Source organism: Poecilia reticulata, chromosome 13 (assembly GCF_904066995.2).
Source record: "Poecilia reticulata chromosome 13, P_reticulata-male-v2, whole genome shotgun sequence".
Classification (NCBI taxonomy): Eukaryota; Metazoa; Chordata; class Actinopteri; order Cyprinodontiformes; family Poeciliidae; genus Poecilia; species Poecilia reticulata.
In genome coordinates this window covers 13,066,760-13,085,254 of record NC_088842.1, presented here as the reverse complement: position 1 = coordinate 13,085,254, position 18,495 = coordinate 13,066,760, and the positions used below count along the sequence as shown (strand labels likewise).

General features: G+C 39.0%; 2 protein-coding genes across 4 annotated transcripts; both read right to left on the bottom strand.

Moving 5' to 3' along the window:
* Positions 1-1,687: 1,687 nt before the first annotated feature.
* Positions 1,688-13,835, bottom strand: nrgnb (neurogranin (protein kinase C substrate, RC3) b). The gene is made up of 6 exons (XM_081614801.1): positions 13,387-13,835; positions 13,204-13,283; positions 13,061-13,110; positions 7,510-7,534; positions 6,065-6,266; positions 1,688-2,656 (listed from the first exon to the last, which is right to left on the bottom strand). The coding sequence occupies exons 1-6, from the start codon at positions 13,538-13,540 to the stop codon at positions 2,601-2,603; spliced, it is 567 nt and encodes a 188-aa protein (XP_081470927.1). The 5' UTR covers positions 13,541-13,835; the 3' UTR covers positions 1,688-2,600.
* Positions 13,836-14,723: 888 nt separating this feature from the next.
* Positions 14,724-18,479, bottom strand: LOC145554728 (uncharacterized). Of its 3 annotated transcripts, none has more exons than XM_081615049.1 (10): positions 18,042-18,479; positions 17,651-17,956; positions 17,515-17,568; positions 17,377-17,412; positions 17,163-17,279; positions 17,028-17,052; positions 16,897-16,937; positions 16,764-16,814; positions 16,573-16,676; positions 14,724-15,614 (listed from the first exon to the last, which is right to left on the bottom strand). In XM_081615049.1, the coding sequence occupies exons 1-10, from the start codon at positions 18,133-18,135 to the stop codon at positions 15,483-15,485; spliced, it is 960 nt and encodes a 319-aa protein (XP_081471175.1). In that variant the 5' UTR covers positions 18,136-18,479; the 3' UTR covers positions 14,724-15,482. The 3 variants fall into 3 exon arrangements, 2 of the variants coding, with proteins under 2 accessions (XP_081471175.1, XP_081471176.1); XM_081615050.1 differs by having other exon boundaries at positions 16,621-16,676; XR_014090714.1 differs by having other exon boundaries at positions 15,526-15,614; positions 15,972-16,676.
* Positions 18,480-18,495: the final 16 nt, after the last annotated feature.

Here is an 18,495-nt window from a genome sequence, read left to right as displayed (position 1 = left end):
TACTAAGTCCTCCTTTCAGTTTCACAGCAATCACAGTTTCTTTCCAGGTTGACATTTTTTTTTTCCCCCTTAAACTATGCCTTTCTCTTCACTGTCAGAATTCAATCTACAGCGCAAAGTGGGTGTTGTGCTATGTTTGGAGGTGTGCATAATATTGATTGTTCACCCACAGTCATTAAAGAGACAGCAGAACGTGGCCATGGCACCTCTGGGACTGAGTAGGAGAAAAGAATAAGTCCAAATAAAACCCGTAGAGGATGTTTATGAGATTGAGGAGGAGGAGGAAGAGGAGCAATGTCAGCCTGAGAAGGAAGTGTTTGCACTCTGCCATTGCCAAACCACATCTAACGAGACGTCGGCTGTCCTATCTCTACAGCTGGTGACACAGCCCATCACTTGCGTGCGTGTGTGTGTGTGTGTGTGTGTGTGTGTGTGTGTGTGTGTGTGTGTGCATGAGAGACGGTGGGAATGAGTGACTCGAGTGTTGATGAGCATGTTAAAGTATGGGCTGTGTTCTTCCTGTGCGAGGAAGCATGTGCAGCTCGGGTTTGTGCAGTGTGCTGCGTGGCTCAGATGTGTGTGGGTGGGCTGAGTGGGTACACAGGGAGACTGAAGATGCACTATCCTGTTTCTCATAAAGTGAACAAGACTGCCTCGGCAGATGAAGAGAAATGGAGGTACACTTCAGCGATGTAGCCAGCCTTATTGTAATAAGTCGTCTATTATTGAAAACGGCTCCTTGCGAAGATATTTATACCACTTGACCTTTTTCCGCATCTGTTGCGTCACAGCCTCATAATGTTAGAGAAAGTAGAGAGCAACTGGGAAGGGTAGGGATACATAATATTCAAAACTTTTTTTTTCCTATGAGTGAAAATCTGAAAAGTGTGGCATGCGTTTGCACTTACTCATCTATGTAGATATTTTTCCAAACCGCCTGTTCAAACTTCAACATTGGCTCTTGTAGAAATAGAACGGCTGTATTTTTATAAACTCACTTTACTCTTGGTCTGCATTTTTATTTTGGGGTGTCAGAGTAAACAGGTGCTGAATATTTATGCCTTGTCACTCTTTTCAAATCTTTGTAGGAAAAAAATAAATGAAGAAAAAAAATAAATGAAGAAAAAAAAATATTGTAGCATTTACAGTTTACTTCTCAATCACGCACCGTTTTGTGCTGCACATAAAATCATATTAAACTACATTAAGGTCTGCAGCTGTAATGTGGCAAAATGTGGAAAAGTTAATAATTTTGCAAGCCGCTGTTACCCTATATGTGAGAAGAACATACATTATCACCGTGTGGAGAAAACATCTGGAGATACAATTAAAGCATCTGTGCCATTTAATCTACGCCGGCTCTGCAGCCATGCAAAAACATAATTACTATAATAAAGCCGTGTTGTCTAATAAACATTATTGCTACCAAACCTGGGAACTCTTGTCTGCAGCTCGAACAACACACATTTATTTCATAAATTATTCATGAGGTTTCTTGCATTAGTGAGCTCCACGGGAGACAGAAAAATGTTTCAGCTTCAATAAAACATGCTTCCTCTGATTAAATGCTCTGCTGCTGTTGCAGAGGAGAACGAGCGGCTGAACTTTTAGCCATTTAATGCGAGGACGAGACGCAGGTGAACATCAAGGGGCCTGTTTGAAACAAACACATCCTCAAGTTTCACTGTATAGTTAGAATGGATTTATTAGTGCAATGCCACGACTCTACACCAAAAGTTCAGGTACTACTCAGTTAAATTTTTGAAGCAGAAGGGCTCTGAAAAAACTTACAGCACAACACAGGAACAGAGCATGTAGAACTATTACCGCAGAAGGTGAAGCTGTACCAAAATGCATCTGGATAAGAGTGTAGATACGGCATGCTTACTGCTCTGGAAGATCAGATTTGTAGAAAAATGCTTGTTGTGAAAAGTCTTATCACATGGTCAGAAAGATACAAACAACAAATAGAACATACATAGCTACTTCTCTTTTGGCGATTTGGATGCTTTAATTGTTTTTGTAAGCAAGTCAGAAAACGGTCAAAATACAAGCACGTCAAAAAACAAAAACAAAAAAACCGTGGCAAATCAAAGGAAAAAAAACAAAACAGAAGCCACTAGTCACAAAAAATGATGCATACAATTTGTATACACGGGATATATGCACTGATCCATTCAAAAAAACAAAACAAAAAAAAAAAACAGCCCTGTTTAGCTTTTGGCAGACATTCATTTTCACATTCACAGATCATCGTCTAAAAACTAGCACAGTACCAGAAATTTCACAAGTACATGCAGTGAGTCGCTGATTCTGGGTCAAACATATCCGTACTGATGAGGCTGCCGCAGAAGCAGGGAGGGAGTGTTAAAGTTCACAAATATTTCACATAACACCCTCGAAACTGTTCATTTTCTAAAGCTAACTCATGTTGGGGGGCAGAAGGGGGGGGGGGGAGGGAGAAAAAGGGATACGATTTTGTTGGGGGTGGGATTTAAAAGGTAAGCCTGCAAACCAGCTTATGCCAGCTTGAGCCACACATCTCTCACTACCTCTTCTTGACTCCTCTCCCTCTCATCATCCAGGTCAGGACAGGGGCGTCACTGCTCCGGCACAGATGTGTCGTCTCTCTCTACTGCCCCCGATCTTCCTGTCTCTAAAAACAGAAATAGGCGAGGCGCAGTCAGGATACGAAGAACCTAGAAGGAACGGTTCCTATATCTATTACCGTCAAGGTTAAAGAAACCTCTCAGACAAAGCGACACACTGATCGTACTAAAGTTGAGGAAAGCTATTGGGGGGTGTTGGGGGGGAGGGGGGGCATCAAATATGTTTATTAATTCTACAAAGTTTTAGTGTACTGTTAATATTGGAGTTTTCTTGAGGGGGACAGTTGAAATGACTGATGAGAGCGTCTCTTGTAGAAAGGGGGTCTACCCCTGCGGGAGGAGCTCAAGACGCTCAGCTCCCCTCCGACAGGTCCATTAATTCTGCTCGGCCGTTTTAGGCTTATACTGTACCTAATGCACCTGCAGCTATAAATACATCTCCTACCTAAAGACACAAAGCATCCAGCAACTGGGTTAGGGAGAATCATTGATGCAGATCCACCATGTTAAACATGCTCACCTGATTAAAAACCGGCCATACTTGGGGAAATAAATGGGCCATACGTGTTTAAAGTTTTATTTTGAGTTCATGGAGATTGATTAGAATTACGAGGAGAGAAGATTGATGGAAAGAATTATCTTTTTTAGTTGCATTTCATTTTTTCTTTCTTTCTTTCCTTTTTTTTGTTGTTTTCATTCTTTTATTTTCTTGCCTGGATGTAGGTCAGTCATCGCCTCACCATATGTAGCTTTGGTTATTCTACGGCCAATGTTTTTTGTACCTTTCCATCTAACTACGTGCCATTTTGAACTTGCAAGAGGGATTTTTATCTCAGCTTTGACAACCAACAATCTAACGTTTTTTTTCTATCTTACTCAAAGTCTACATCAGGTAAATGTGGACTTTACAAAAATATCTACCAGCATGAGGACACTTTGAGTTGTTTTGGTTTGATGAGGAACGTCCAGAGTCTCAAACAGGGATAAAAGTCAGAGCAAAAGGAGATGTAGTGTTGCAGAAACCTTTTAGAATGTAATATACTTGTCAAAATAAACTAAGCCTGTAATTCAAAACTAAGACTTCTTTGAGTATGTGGATGTAATGGGGAGCTAACATACAAAATGAAAGTATGATAGGAAGAGTGATGCAAAGATATGAAATGGAGTCTGAACTGACTGGCCTGCACCGGGTTGAGGATATGTGAGTCATGCTAATTTGCTTGAAATATTCAACAGTTTTCATTTATTTTATGTCATGTTTTCTTTTTTTTTATTAATGATCTTTTTTTTCCCTTTTCTTTTCTGTTATTGTTATTTTGTTTTGTTTCTCGCAGTTGCCTTCGTTTTCAGGCTCCAGGCTTCAGGATTATGATTCTTGTGCCAAGTTCACCCTGATGCTTGAATCAGATCTTGTCTGTCATGTCACTGAGTCAGTAAAGTCCAACATTCAATAAGAATACCTCACTGTCCACAGTGAGGTATAAACAAGTTGGAGTAACCATTTCATTCATCTTAACTCCTAACCCTAACATGTCGTCACCTTTCTAAAAGAATGATGGTGGTGATTGTATTGAATTTTCATTTTCAAAATATCTGCTCATCGCTCCAAAGACACATCCTGCTTTGGTAAAGATCTGAACAGAACGAGAGATTATAACTTTGATGATTATTGGCTCAGATCATTAAGAGAAATTAAGACATTGACAGTATCACCCAGATGTTTTGGAACGGCAAACGTCTTACTTTAAAATAAATTTACAAAGACAGGAAACCTGTTCGACACATTGCTATATTAATCAAATATAAATTAATTTATATCTTTAGCAAACATTGGAGGATTATTCTGTTGGTCAAGCACAAACTGCCTGCCTTTTCAGCTCCATGGTTTCAAATGTGACGCAATGTTTGTTAAAGGAAACATTTCCAAACTCAAGGTTCAACATCAATTAATAATGTTGGTAATTAATTATCAGTAATGTTGATAATAATTAATATCCATAAAGCAGTAGTATTAATCTTACAGTTTGTGGCAACTCTTCAAATCTATAGACTACTAGGATATCATTTGAATTTGTTTTGCTTTTATTTTTTTTATTTAAATTCAAAATTCTGTATGTGAGTTCTTGTCTACATTTTAATGTAGGCAAGAACATTTTAATGTAAATTGTTTCATTTTGTGTTTGTTGTGATGTGGACTAAATATATATATATATTCTATAAAAATGAAAGTAATAATGATTAAAAAACAACAATTTCCTTGGACTTTTGTCAGCCACAGAAATGCTGCTTTGTAAAGCTTAAGCACAACCCGTTAAGTATTTTGTAATGTAATAATTAAATGTTAATTTTTTTCCCCACCTACTGTCTTACATCAAATAGAGACTAGTAAATAGGTGCGAGATGACGGTACTTGACATTTTCCAAGCAAACGGAACCCGAATACCTTCTGCCTCTTGCATCTAGAGGCAGATTAATCTGAGCTCTCGAGGAGAAAAAATGAACTGAGACATTCAGTCATCTGTCGCTATCCCGTGGGGTAATTAAATGAGTCACTCAGTTATGTCTTGCATTAATCACACTTGGTTTAAACCATGAGGGACTTTTAAAAGACAGACTGAATTATGCATAGGATTAAACGGTCGTTGTCCTAATGTTTAAAATTTTATTAGTGTTCCTTCAATATGTGTTTGTCTCAGAGAAGACATCCTGAGAATATCAGATCATGTTGCTTTCATAAATATATTTGGCTTTATCTAAATAATCTGTCACTGTGGTCAAATAAGTTATTTTTGACCACATTGCTTTTTCGGACTATAAGCCGCTACTTTTTTCCTACGCTTTGAACCAAGCGGCTTACAGCCCGGGGTGAATTTCCTGTGGATTTTTCTTCAACCACCAGGGGGCGCTTTAGCAGGAAGTGAATCATTGGAAGTCAAAATTGGAAATCAAAGAAGAAAGTGCTAATTTTCATTTAGAACAAGCACATGCTAACTAGAGGCACGACGGAGGAATGTTTTCTAACTCATATGATGCAGCTTTTAAGTTGAAGGCTATCGATCTGGCAGTACAGGAGGGAAATAGAGCCGCTGCAAGCTAGGCGTGAACGAAACCATGGTTCGGTGTTGGAGACAGGAGGGGCAGGAGGGTGGGGGCACTGCGTCCTTAATAAAATCCAGCAGGTTTATTAGGTTCTTATGGAAAACCGAGAGCGGCGGAGATACCAGTGGCTTATAGCCCGGTGCGGCTTATATGTGTACGTTTCCAGTTTTAGTTATAGTATGGTGCGCTCTATAGTCCGGAAAATACGGTACTTCCCCATCACTTACCTTAAGTTATCTAGGGTAGTTATGACGTGATGAGAGCCTCTCTCTCACCATATTTACAATCGCTAACCATAATGCCCTCTTTGCAGCATTATGGGACTTAGTCTTACCCCTTGGCTCTACAACACTGACCTGAGCCCCCCTGGCTGCTGTTGAGCACATCCCCAGTGCTGCTCACCTCCTCCCCTTCGGTTTTGTCCTCTGGCTTCATCTTCTTACGGGTCATGTGGCCGCGGAAGCCAGCCTGGATCTTGGCAGCGGCTCTGTTAGCCTCAGGGTCGTCCAGGGGGATGTCCAAGATGTCCTCCTCCTCCTGGGGTCGGCTGCACTCCTCCTGCTACGAGGACAAGCGAGTTTACAGCAGTGCGGGGAACGGACTTGAGGATCATGCCATGGTGTTTTCTTTCCATGAAACACTTGTGGGAGTTTTTCCACCGATAACAGATTGCGAGACCATATTTTGCTGGGTTAACTGTAAATGCTTAACAGTTGTAATTTTTTTTTCTTTTTTTGCCTAAAGCATGTTCGATTTAGCAGCTGTGATCCGTGTTCTCAGTCTGTCAACATTCAACTTTTTCCAAGTCTACATTCTGTTTTTGTCAATGAAGCAAATCGATTAATTTCAAGAATTTCTATTTTTCTGGGTTTTGTTTTATTTGTTTTTATCTTCAAAAAAGGTGAGGAAAGAGTTGAATCTTTCCTCGTGAGAAACTAACAATGCCCAAGATTTGAAGAATGCAGATTGAAGTTACTTTGCATCATTCCAAACTTGCCAAATTCACACCCAAAGACGCCTGTCAAAGAAATAATAAAAAAAACACCTTCTCTGCAGCATTCCCCACCCCCTCCCCACAAAAAACAAGACGATCCAGCAAAAAAAAAAAAAAAAAAAAAATTGTTGCAGTCCACGACAGCCACTCAGAATCCACTGTCCCAGAGGAAAAGCGGAGTGGGCGGGAAGAGAAATTCCTGCTGGTGACAAATTGTCAGTGAAAAAGTGCCACGGATATTGATGAGTTATGTAAACACCTATTCAATTCTTGTGGAGACAACAGATTTGCGCGTACGTCGTGCTTTGCTTGTGGTAACGGACTGACATTTCCCACTAAGACAAAAAAAAAAAAAAAAAAAAAAACGCAGCCCACAGAACGGTCCCACTGCCATCCCGCTATCTCGGCGAAGCAGCGCATCATGTCTCCAGTGAAACCCCTTCTAAGTGTGGGAGTGTGACCACCCACCTGTTCGGCCAGCATTCATTAGCCTCTCTGTCTGACTGCTCACAGAGCAGCCAGCATCCAGCTCTTTCACAGCAGGACAGAGGAATACACTGCCAAACACATCTATTGTGTAAAGTTGGAATGTTTTCTATCTTCACAACATATTCGCTTCTTTTAAAGAATTTAGCTTTGAAAAAAACAAACAGAAAAAGGACAAAAAACTCCCCCCCCCCAACAATTCCAGCTTCTGCATGCAGTTTGACATTCCCAGTAACAACCCATGGGCATCGTCTGTAAGTAGCAACAGATTCATCCAAACAGCTAAAAGGCGTTAAAAGTTCATCGGAAGCATTTACTCACATTGTGACAGTCCATTTCTTTTGCTCTGGGACGACTTCAGTCTTCAGGTGAGCTGATCTAGTTTAACTCGAGCGCCTAAATAAATTCTGACTCGGGCCCAGGAGGACGCTCTTTAAACGGGTCTCTGATACAATACAGATGCCTTGACTGGCTCTCACTAACAGGCGCTGTATGTTCAGTAACAGTCGCTCACGCACAGAGGGAGAGGGAGAGAGAAAGAGAGAAGCAGGGACACAGAGAGAGGGAGAAAGAGAAAGAGAAAGAGAGACCTCCTACAAACATAACAGCATGTGTTTCGTCCTTTCGGTCTCATTAGGGTTGCTGACCTACTCTGCTCACTTTACCCTCGCAAATGTCTTAACACATCCACAAACTGCGACGTTAAAAATGGGAATTACACACCACATGAGCGAGTTTAACCCTCTTTGCGTAAACAGAAAGCCGGTTCTGCACGGAACCTGTATTGTTAAAATTTGACAACTTTCTCCATCACAGAAAGGAACTTCACAATTAAGAAAAAAAAAAAAAAACAACAACAAGTGACCAGCCCGGACATACTAAAGTCCAGATGGCAGTGAAACAATAGATTTGCCCCCCCCCCCCCCCTCACCAAAAAATAAAAATAAAAAATCTACTAATAGTGTGAAAACAAAAACTGTGCAAGCATCTTGGAGCGGGTTTTTTTTTTTTTTTTTTTTTGCGCTGGGAGGTGTTATAAATTTATTAGAGGCAGAGAGAGCTAACAGTCCTCTCCATCCCTCTGATCCCAGCTGGTGCGGCCGCCCACACTCCTCTGCAAGCCTAACAGACAAGACGGGGGGGAGAGAGGGAGGACCAGAAAACATCCATTTATCCACGTTATATGTCAAACAGCAACGCATCGATGCCAATTAGCCGAGCGGTTCATCGTGGTAATTGCGGCACATGCCTCACAGCTCGAAGCCGAGTTGCTCTGATAATTAATAGATCAATATTTAGAAATTGGAAACGCATTTAAATTGGTGGTAACGAATCCCCGTGTAGCTAATCTGCTTAATTTGTAGTGTAAATATTGGTATTTTAAATTGAGTTGGTGCAAAGTAGAAAATATAAGTCATAATAATAATAATAAAAAAAATACGTCGGTGTCGCCATAGGTGTCTTAATGTCGCCAAAGTGGCCTCGTTTTAACTTATGTTAAGGGATCTACTTTTTTACTCGGTGAGTTAGAAACTGCTCTAAAAGGTACAGCACTGATACAGAGGGTGCCTAGCAACTATCAGCATCACCATCTCCTATTAAATCCATGACGATACGTGGATGGCGAGGGAGTTACCATAGTAACATTCTCAGTGCCCCTTCCTACACTCCCTCCCTGTATGTTTGGAGAGGCCTGGTTGGTCCAGACAAACCAGATGGGGGTTTTACCTGTGACAGCACTAGAAATGTTTGAGAAATTGTTTAATCGTCCTTTTAGAGAGATTTCATAGACCGGTTTCACTCTCCCAGGAGGAGACTTGATCTAATCCAGGAAGCTTTTTTGTTGTTGTTGTTTTACAACAGGCATTGATACAGAGTGAGAAAGACCACCTAGTCAAATGAAATCTTTTCATGCCAGAAAAGATTTCATTTAAAGTATCAGAGGGAAAATTACATGTCATACAAAGAATTAAATGTTTTGGAGACATTTCCAAATATTTCCCTCCAGAGAGAGAATTGCGATCCTGTATGGATACCTATAAATCTGAGGTTTACAAACACCAAACACTGATATTTATGTCACAATAATTTTGAGCTTTAAATAATTTATTTGAACGATTCTCTACTTGGGAGAGGATACACAGAATATACAGGATTAAACATATCTGGATACACATACAGGATTAAATAAATACACAGTATATACAAGATTAAATGGATACACAGTATATACAAGATTAAATGGATACACAGTATATACAGGATTAAATATATGTGGATACACATACAAGATTAAATATATGTGGATACAGGATTAAAATATAATATAATATAATATTGGAGAAAAAGTAAAAAAAAAAACAAAAAAAACAGCACTTATGTAGTCATTAGCAACCTTCCGGCATATTCTGCAAGGCTAGTTGATCCATCTTCTGACCCAAAATGGCGGAGTTCATGTAAAATATTTATTTTCCTGGCACAAAGCCCATGAACTTTGAATGAGGTCGAGGCATGGGTCATTCCAGAATCTTCAGGCCTGCAGATATGTTGAAAATATGGAAGCATTTATTATTTTTGTTGCTTTTATGTTTAATTAGTTAGTTATCAAAGTGGTAAGAACAAGGAGTTCTTTCTGGCCTGGAAATTTTCCTGCTTCACGAAGACTGTGCACAACTCCTTTACAGTGCCGAAGTCCTACGCTGCAGTGTTGATTTTTGTCATTTTCAAATTTCTGACCAATCTTGTGTGAAATCACACACAAAAAAAGTCCTGCCCAGAATATGTGCCAAGAACAAGCCGAAAGAACTCCTGAAGGAGCGTTGCAAAAACAGAATGACATCTTTATTTCCACAATTAGGTGGTTTCTATGCAATAATGCTTACTCAAATATTATAGAGGGTAATATAACGTTCACTTTGAGTTCTACTCAAGTTATGGCAGTAAAAGGAAATTGTTTATAGAAATTGTGCAAATGTTCATTTTACTGCAGAGGAAAAGTGTGAAATGCATCATAACAGAGACTGTATAGTTTCTCAAACAACCAGGATTACCTTGTTGCTGTTGTTTGCGCCTGCTGCACTGTCCTTCTATTGCTCAGCAGGCTCTTCCTCTTCCTTGGAGTCAGCAGGTGTCCCATCAGAACTATCAGAAGGACTCTCCTCATAATCTGTCTCTTCAAATTCAAAATCAAATTCAGGAGTAAAAATTTCATCTTCATCTTTAAATGTCACCTGCTTTCCTTCCTTGGCGCTACCGAAGGACTTCTCAGAGACTGATGGACTTCCACTGGTTTTCTCAAGAGAAACTTCATTCTCAGTTATTTCCTTCTCTTTTTGAGTTTCAGTTATTTCCCCCCCACTTGGAGTCTCAGTTATTTCCATCTCTTTTTGAGTCTCAGTTACTTCCTTCTCTTTTTGAGTCTCAGTTATTTCCCCCCGACTTGGAGTCTCAGTTATTTCCCTCTCACCTCGAGTCTCAGTTATTTCCGTCTCTTTTTGAGTCTCAGTTATTTCCCTCTCACCTGGAGTCTGCTTAATTTGTAGTGTAATCACAAATTTCACTCTGGTTACTCCCCCCTCACTTTGAGTCTCAGTTACTTCTCTCTCACTTTGAGTCTCAGTTATTCCTCCCTCACCTTGAGTCTTCGTTATTCCCCCCTCACCTTGAGTCTTCGTTATTCCTCCCTCACCTTGAGTCTTCGTTATTCCTCCCTCACCTTGAGTCTTCGTTATTCCTCCCTCACCTTGAGTCTCAGTTATTTCCCCCTCACCTTGAGTCTCAGTTATTTCCCCCTCACCCTGAGTCTCTGTTATTTCCCCCTCAACTTGAGTCTCTGTTATTTCCCCCTCACCCTGAGTCTCTGCTATTTCCCCCTCACCCTGAGTCTCTGCTATTTCCCCCTCACCCTGAGTCTCTGCTATTTCCCCCTCACCTTGAGTCTCTGTTATTTCCCCCTCAGCTTGAGTCTCTGTTATTTCCCCCTCAGCTTGAGTCTCTGTTATTTCCCCCTCAGCTTGAGTCTCTGTTATTTCTCCCTCACCCTGAGTCTCTGTTATTTCCCTCTCACCTTGAGTCTCTGTTATTTCCCCCTCAGCTTGAGTCTCTGTTATTTCCCCCTCAGCTTGAGTCTCTGTTATTTCCCTCTCACCTTGAGTCTCTGCTATTTCTCCCTCACTTTCAGTCTCTGTTATTTCCCTCTCACTTTGAGCTTCATCCTTTGCTTCTTGTTGGTTGTCCGGATGAATTTTATACTGATTTGCAGGCAATTCGACAGCATTTTCCTCAAGCTGGGTTGTTATGGTTTCTGTCTCTTCAGCAGAATATGTGTCTTCTTGAGAAATGTCATCTTTTAATGTTGCTTTTGTTTCACCAGACTCTAAAGCAGAGGAGTCCACTTGAAGAGTCAAATGTAGAAGGCTCTGAACTTGTTCTGATTCTTCTGAGCCAACAGTTTCCTGCTCTTCAAATGCACCATCCTTATATTCCTGATCCTTCCACAGGGCGGAAGATTGTTCCTCCTCGCTTACATCTGAAGTATCGTCGGCTGGCAAATCCGAGTCCACCTGAATCAAGCTCAGGTGTAGTAGGTTATCATCTACTTCACTATCTAGTCCGATAATTTGACTAGGTTCAGCTTCGGTAAGCTCATGATCTTTGTCTATCCCACTCTGTTCATCTGCTTCAGATGTCTGTTCTGCATGTTGTAGTTTAGTTTCTTCAGCTGAGTGGCGTTGTTCTTCTTCAGTTTTGGATTCGCTTGGTTTTTCTCTAAGAAACAACAACAAAATGGAAACATTTTTAGAAATATTACAGATTAAAGCAATGCTTAGAATTTATTAAATGCATCTTTCAAACTCAGCTGCAACCTGTGTATGTTCTCTGCTGCTTTTAGTCTCAAGTAGTTCTGTTCCGCCATTTCCTCTCGGCCATGACAAAGAAAATCTTCTTTTTTTGTTCTTCTTGTCTCACTTAAATGTTTTAGGTCATCAAACAAATTTTGATATTGGGTAAAGACAACCTGAGTAAATACTAAATAAAATTTTCTACTTGGGTGGGGGGGGGGAGTCTATCCAATCAAACCCTACCCTATGTGAAAAGGTGGCCACATGCGTGACTCTCTTGTTAAATCATGAGTTAAAACCATATTTTTTGGTTTAATTTCACAAGCCACATTTACTAAGTAGTAAATCACTAATCAAGAAATCACCTGAGTAGAACTGGGCCAAAAAAAAAAAAAAATGACACATCATGGCCTGTTCTAAAAAAACATCAAGAAAACAAAGCAGTCAATAAGACCACTGTTTCCCAAACGTGGTTTATTATGGGGGCACTGCAGAAGCTCATTATTTCTCCATAAACTGCTTAAGTCTGGTTTGTTGAAGCAGACACACTTCACAAGCAGAGTGCTTTGAGTTCCAAGGATTTTGGACAAAATAATAATAAAAAAAAAGATAGGTGCAGTGTTTCTGTACATATTTCACATCATAAATTCTAATTGGATGATCAAATCAGCTGAATTTGCTGGAAATGCATCAGGATTTCTCTGAAATCTTAATATGCATAATTGTATTACACTAGTATGAGTTGGATTGATTTTGTTCTATTTCAGTATAAAGGGATAATAACAGAACCTATTTGTCTTCAAAAGCACCTTGAGACAACAGTGGTTGTAAATTGGCCCTATACTAACTCACTTAGTTGAGTTGAAAGGTCGATATAAAAGATGTAATAAATGACAAACTGAGTAAGGTTTTTATTGATGAAAATGTAAACTCCAATGTAATTTCATCAGAGCACATTTCTATCTTTTCCCTCATGCTCTTCCTCTCACTCTCCTCTTGATCGTGCTTGCTGCACTTAAAGTGACACTCACTTGGAAACGTCGGCCTCCTCTGTTGCTGTTTCCATTTCAGGACTAAAAGTCTGGAAAAAAAATAATTAAAAAAAAAACAATAAACTAACATAGACTCAGTTTAGTTAGACATGTTAAGAACTGTAACTTCAAAAAGTGTGTACCTCTGTACTCTTGAAAGCATGGTTATTGTAGAACCTGTCTTCCAGCTTGGCAGCCCATTCAGAAGGGTCCGCCCCACTTTCTGTGAGGAAAGAAGGAAACACCAGTGACAGAAATTTTCCTTATTAAATGAAATCTGAAGTTTTAATAAAGTACTGTTATTTTATTTTCTTCTCTTCAGTTACCTTCTCTTTCTTTCAGAAGTTTGTCAAAATACTGCGCTGCATATGCAGGGATGTTGTCCGGCTGGTCCCGGAGAACCTCTCGGGTCAGTCCCTCTAAGAGGGCCCCAAATCCCCGAGGTACCCTCAGGTGAGTGTTGGAAAAAGGCACTGACATTTTCCTGAACTACGTGCCTGATTCCAAGCTATAATAACAGCAAGAGGTTTCCGGCTTTTCGCAAGTGAAATGTCACCACTAATTTACCATCTTTAGTTAACGGACTTTCTAAATACTGCTTACGTTCGTAATTAAATTTCGCTGTTGAATCAGTTAACTGTTTAAATGTAAACCATCTTTCTGAAAACTCCGTTCTAATGCAGCGGTTTGTGGTAACACCTGTTACCTGGAAGCGTTATAAATCGACCTTTACCGAAACGTTTATAGTTTGCTAGCGCCACCACTACTGCTGTGGCTTGTTGATATCTGTTACCTAGCAACGGTTCCAAGTACGGAGACAAATAAGGGTCATGAAAGACGCAACACATTCCAGCATAGTTCAATTAAAAAAAATCTTTATTTTAGACATAACATGATAACACAGGAAATACCCTGAAATACCTATAAACATTTTTGTATTTTTTAATAGACTTAGGAATAAAAATAAATGATACATTCATAAAAACATTTATTTAAATAAATGTGTATTAAAAAAATCAAATAATACTAAAGCGTATATTACAAAAAATTACTTTCACAGTTGTATAAGATGAACATAACATAGCTTTTTATGAAAAATTGATTATTGATTATCCCCATTTTCTTTTTTTTTACTGAAAAAGAGAAAATTAGTAATGTAAAATTTTAAACAATAGGTTACTACAGTAATCCTGGATTTATTCAAAGAACATCAAAACATAACTAAGCTGCTCATAAGGGAGGATCACATCTAGGCAAAAACAAGTTGCTTTCTGAATGTTTTCAAGTTTTCTTCTACAAAATCATCATGTACTTCATTTTGATTAACATTTTTTTTTAATCACAGTTTGCTTAATTAGAGGCTTTCAAGTTTGAAAAAGTAAATACATCTTATCATAAATATTGTGAACTTTTACTACGCATAAAACACTGCATTAACGATGTGCTATACATGTGGATTTCATCTGCTGGAACATTTAATGTATTTATATCTATATTCTATTTACAGTCAGTTAGTTTTTCTTGCAGTTATTCAGTTACCAGATCAGCACAATTTTGTTTAAAGAAACCTTGATTATTTTTACAATCCTGATTTTTTAAAATTATTTGCTCAATTTCTTTATTCAAGTAGTTTTATTTTAAGCTCTATAAATAGGTTTCTCTGTTTTGTTTTTTTGCACAAGGCTAACAAGAACATTTACAACATCTTAACCAGAGAAGATGCATTCTCCATCCTCCCTTTACAGTAAACCTGCACAATAAGCCTCTACTGGGTGCTGAAATAGCTGTGTGTAGGCTAATGCATCCCTGGCATAGAGGTTATGTGAACAAAATGCTGCTTCTACAAAATCCCAAGAAAAGACAACTTCAGAATTCATGTGGATTGGCACAAACATATTTATTATGTTGTGAGTATTTTAGGGGCTTAATGCAAGATTATTTTTTATGTAACATTTTAAAGCTCCAAATCAGCAAAAAAGGGATTTGGTCTATCAACAATTTGTTCACGGATTATCTTTTAATTGAAACAATTTTTCTCAAGTCAAATGATTTGTCCCTTTAAAATGATCCATTTGAAGATAAAAAGAATGCATTAAAACTTAACTGTATCAACTATACACTTAATGCATGTTGTCCATATGCAGGCCTGCTGTTGTCAGAGTGAAAAGGACCAGCAAATCAAGAAAGCACCTGTGCTTTGTTGTCCATGATTTCTCTCTATTTGCATTTTAGCACCTTTCCATTTTAAGAAGCACTTAATGGAACAGACCTTGAAAAAAAGCATTAACAGGAGTATTTACATAACGGTTTACAAAGTTTAAATGTAAGTTTCTGAAATGTGATTGGAACATTTTACCGAGGTGTACGGTGGATGCTTCCTGGACCACACGGTCCAGTGAAAGACAGGCTGAAGTGCTTGTGGTCAGGCGTATGTGATAACCGCATACTCAGAGTTGGTGCTCATCTTGCGGCTGACCTCTCTGGGCTGGGGAACGTGCAGTCTGTCAGCTGAACGCGAGGCCTGCAGGTGGCATCTTGGTTCATCTCCCCGCCACTGCAGATGAACCGGAAAAAGAAAAAAAACAAAAACCTTTGTTTCACAATTAAGTACTGAATCTCTACTAAAAATCCCGCAAATACACACTAAATTAAACGATATATTTAAAAATCACAACCGCTTAATAAAGACAATCTACAAGTTTCATTGACTGAAAAGATTACAGACCTCTGTTTTACAATGAAAAAAAAAAAAGAAATTAACCGTGAAAAAACAATTGAAAAACAGACAAATACTCTACATGAGGTGAAAAATATGTGAAATAAAAAAACTGCAATAACTTGAAATCATATCGTTCAGTTGATACTTTGTTAGAAGATTCAGTTGTTTTTTGTTGGAAGTCGATAAGCTTACCGCATATTGACTTTAAGATACCCACTCTAAGTCAAACTGAAAGTCCACAGGCCTCTTCGGGTGAACCCAAATTGCTCTAGGTTTGGCTAGGCAAACCTTTTTCTTATCACTTGTCATATTGTCAAAAAGGTCTTGCTGATTTCCATCCATGCTTGGATTAATGTAGCTTAACAACTGATGTAAATTTCTGAGCAATTTGTACTGCCAACTAAAAATGCACAATTCTAAAATGCATAAATATTTGGAAAAAAACAAACTAAGACACAAACTAAAACATTCCTTCTGAAATGTCTTGCATGCGGTAAGGTAGATAAAAAAAGCATGAATATCTGTCAAATTCTCTTATGATTCTTGTAGCTAATGACACATCTAAAGTCGCAATAAAACAGCTAATATAACAGCACTTCAGCACTAGATAGCAGGAAGTAAGCATGTTTTTGCAAAAGCCTAATTATCATATAGAGATTATATTTAAAAAAGAAATAAAAAAGCAACAAAAAAAACACTACAGGTTTTTTGGTAAACCCTCCTGTGCAATAAAGACGGAGATGGAATGACAGGTGAATTGGTAGGTTTGGGCTTGTCTTGCTTTGTCTCTCACCTCTCCTGTTCCTAAGTAGCCAACTTTAGTGAGCTCGGGTGTACTGACCCCTCGGACGGTGATCATTATGTCCGCATATGGAACCTCTGTGTCCCCCTCATTATCTGGGTCAAACAGAACAACGGATTTTACTTGTAAATATCAGCCAACATACAGACTACAATTCAGGTGGTTCTGCGTGTTTGTCTTACCGGGCGGCGGAATTCGTAAGGTTATTTTCTCACTTTGTGTCGATAGCGTTCCTGGATGGAGAAGATGGCAAGCGTTAGCTGAAGAGCTCTTTCTGTATGCTCTTTATTTATCTGATATTTTTTGGTGTTTTACCTTTTACCGGTAGGAGGACAGCATTTGGGGACTGAGATGAGCTGGAAAAATTAAAAATAATGCTGATTTGTAAAATTTAAATCACAGATTTCACCGTTAATTGTGAACAAATATGAGCTTAGACGGCTCACCTTGATTTGGACACAACCGGCTGCCCTGGAATGAGAGGCATTGCTGTCAGACTACATTCAAATCTGTGCATTTTTCTTGCTATTCATCTCGGATTTACACTTATTTTTTGCAATAGAATACTACATTGTAATCACCTCTACCCTTCCAGATCGGCTTGTTGCGATACACGCACAAGAAGACGGCCAAAGCTGCAAGAACCATGGCCACTGTGACGGTTACCGCTGCCAAAACCTTCATTACATTAAACTGTCCTGTTGTCATAAAAACAGATGTATTAAAATTTATTAAACATAAAAACTTTTTTTTTAAATATCATTTAGAATGTTTTTGTTTTCCATACTGCCTCACCTCTGTTTGAAGTCCCCAATTCAGTAGGAAGCGATGCTAAGATAATTAAGATCATTGTGTTAATACATAAAGATGAATCAAAAACTGTTCAAATAATTGTTTGAATATTTTGTATCAGACATTAGAAAGGCTTCTCACCATTTTCAAGAAGAATGTTTGGGCTACTTGTCCAGTTTGGGACAGTGTCTTGAGCTACAAATTCGAGAGAAAGGGTGATTCAGTGCTTGCTTTGTTACACAACTTGTCTTATATATTTATATAGAGTGTTGCATACCTTGAAGTCGAAGGAAAACAGTGTGAACTGTTGTTTTTGTGAGCTTAGGGTCGTCTGTGTCTTCTGTGTAGCAACAGTAGTTCTTCTCTGTATCTTGAGTAGAAATGTTTGACAGGCAGATGGACACGGTGCAAAAGATGCCATTACTTTTAGTTGTGTTACAAGGAGCGATATCAGACTCTGTCCTCCAGGAGCCACGGACGAATTCAGATGAGCAGTTATAGGTGCAGCTCAGCATGAGACTTTGCCCCTGTCTTACCATCTTGTAATCGGTGGGTGCCTTTGCAATTTCAGAAATCACACTTCCTGCAACGAGAGGATAATTTAGTTACATTGGAGAAAGAGAAGTTATGTTAGCACAAAGATGAAACATTAGGAATAATTGTTTTACCTTTTAGAACCGAAAGGAAGAGTATAATCAAGTAGAGTAAGACCTGCATTGCAGCTCCTTGTTTCTTATTTCTTTGTTCCTTATATTCAAACATAAAGTACCCTGTGTTCTTGCAGCCTGCTGTTGGTTGCACCTGCACATACCCACATATATGTTTCTCCTCTTGAGTTCGGGTACAGGAAGTGGTGTTCAAAAGGATTCAGGGGTGTGCAAAAATAATGCACAACTTTCCATACATCGCATCTGGCTTCCTGTCAGAAAAGTGCTGTTAAGAAACAAATAGGGTAAACGCATCATGGAACACAATTATACAGTACTGATTTTTTTTAAAATGTTTTTTTTCTTTTTTTTTTTTTACTGAAGATAAAGTTTTTCATTCGTGGAGTAATACTATGTTCATGCAGTTGACACCGAGCTTTCTAAAGGCCACACAGCACATGCTAATGCAGGAAGG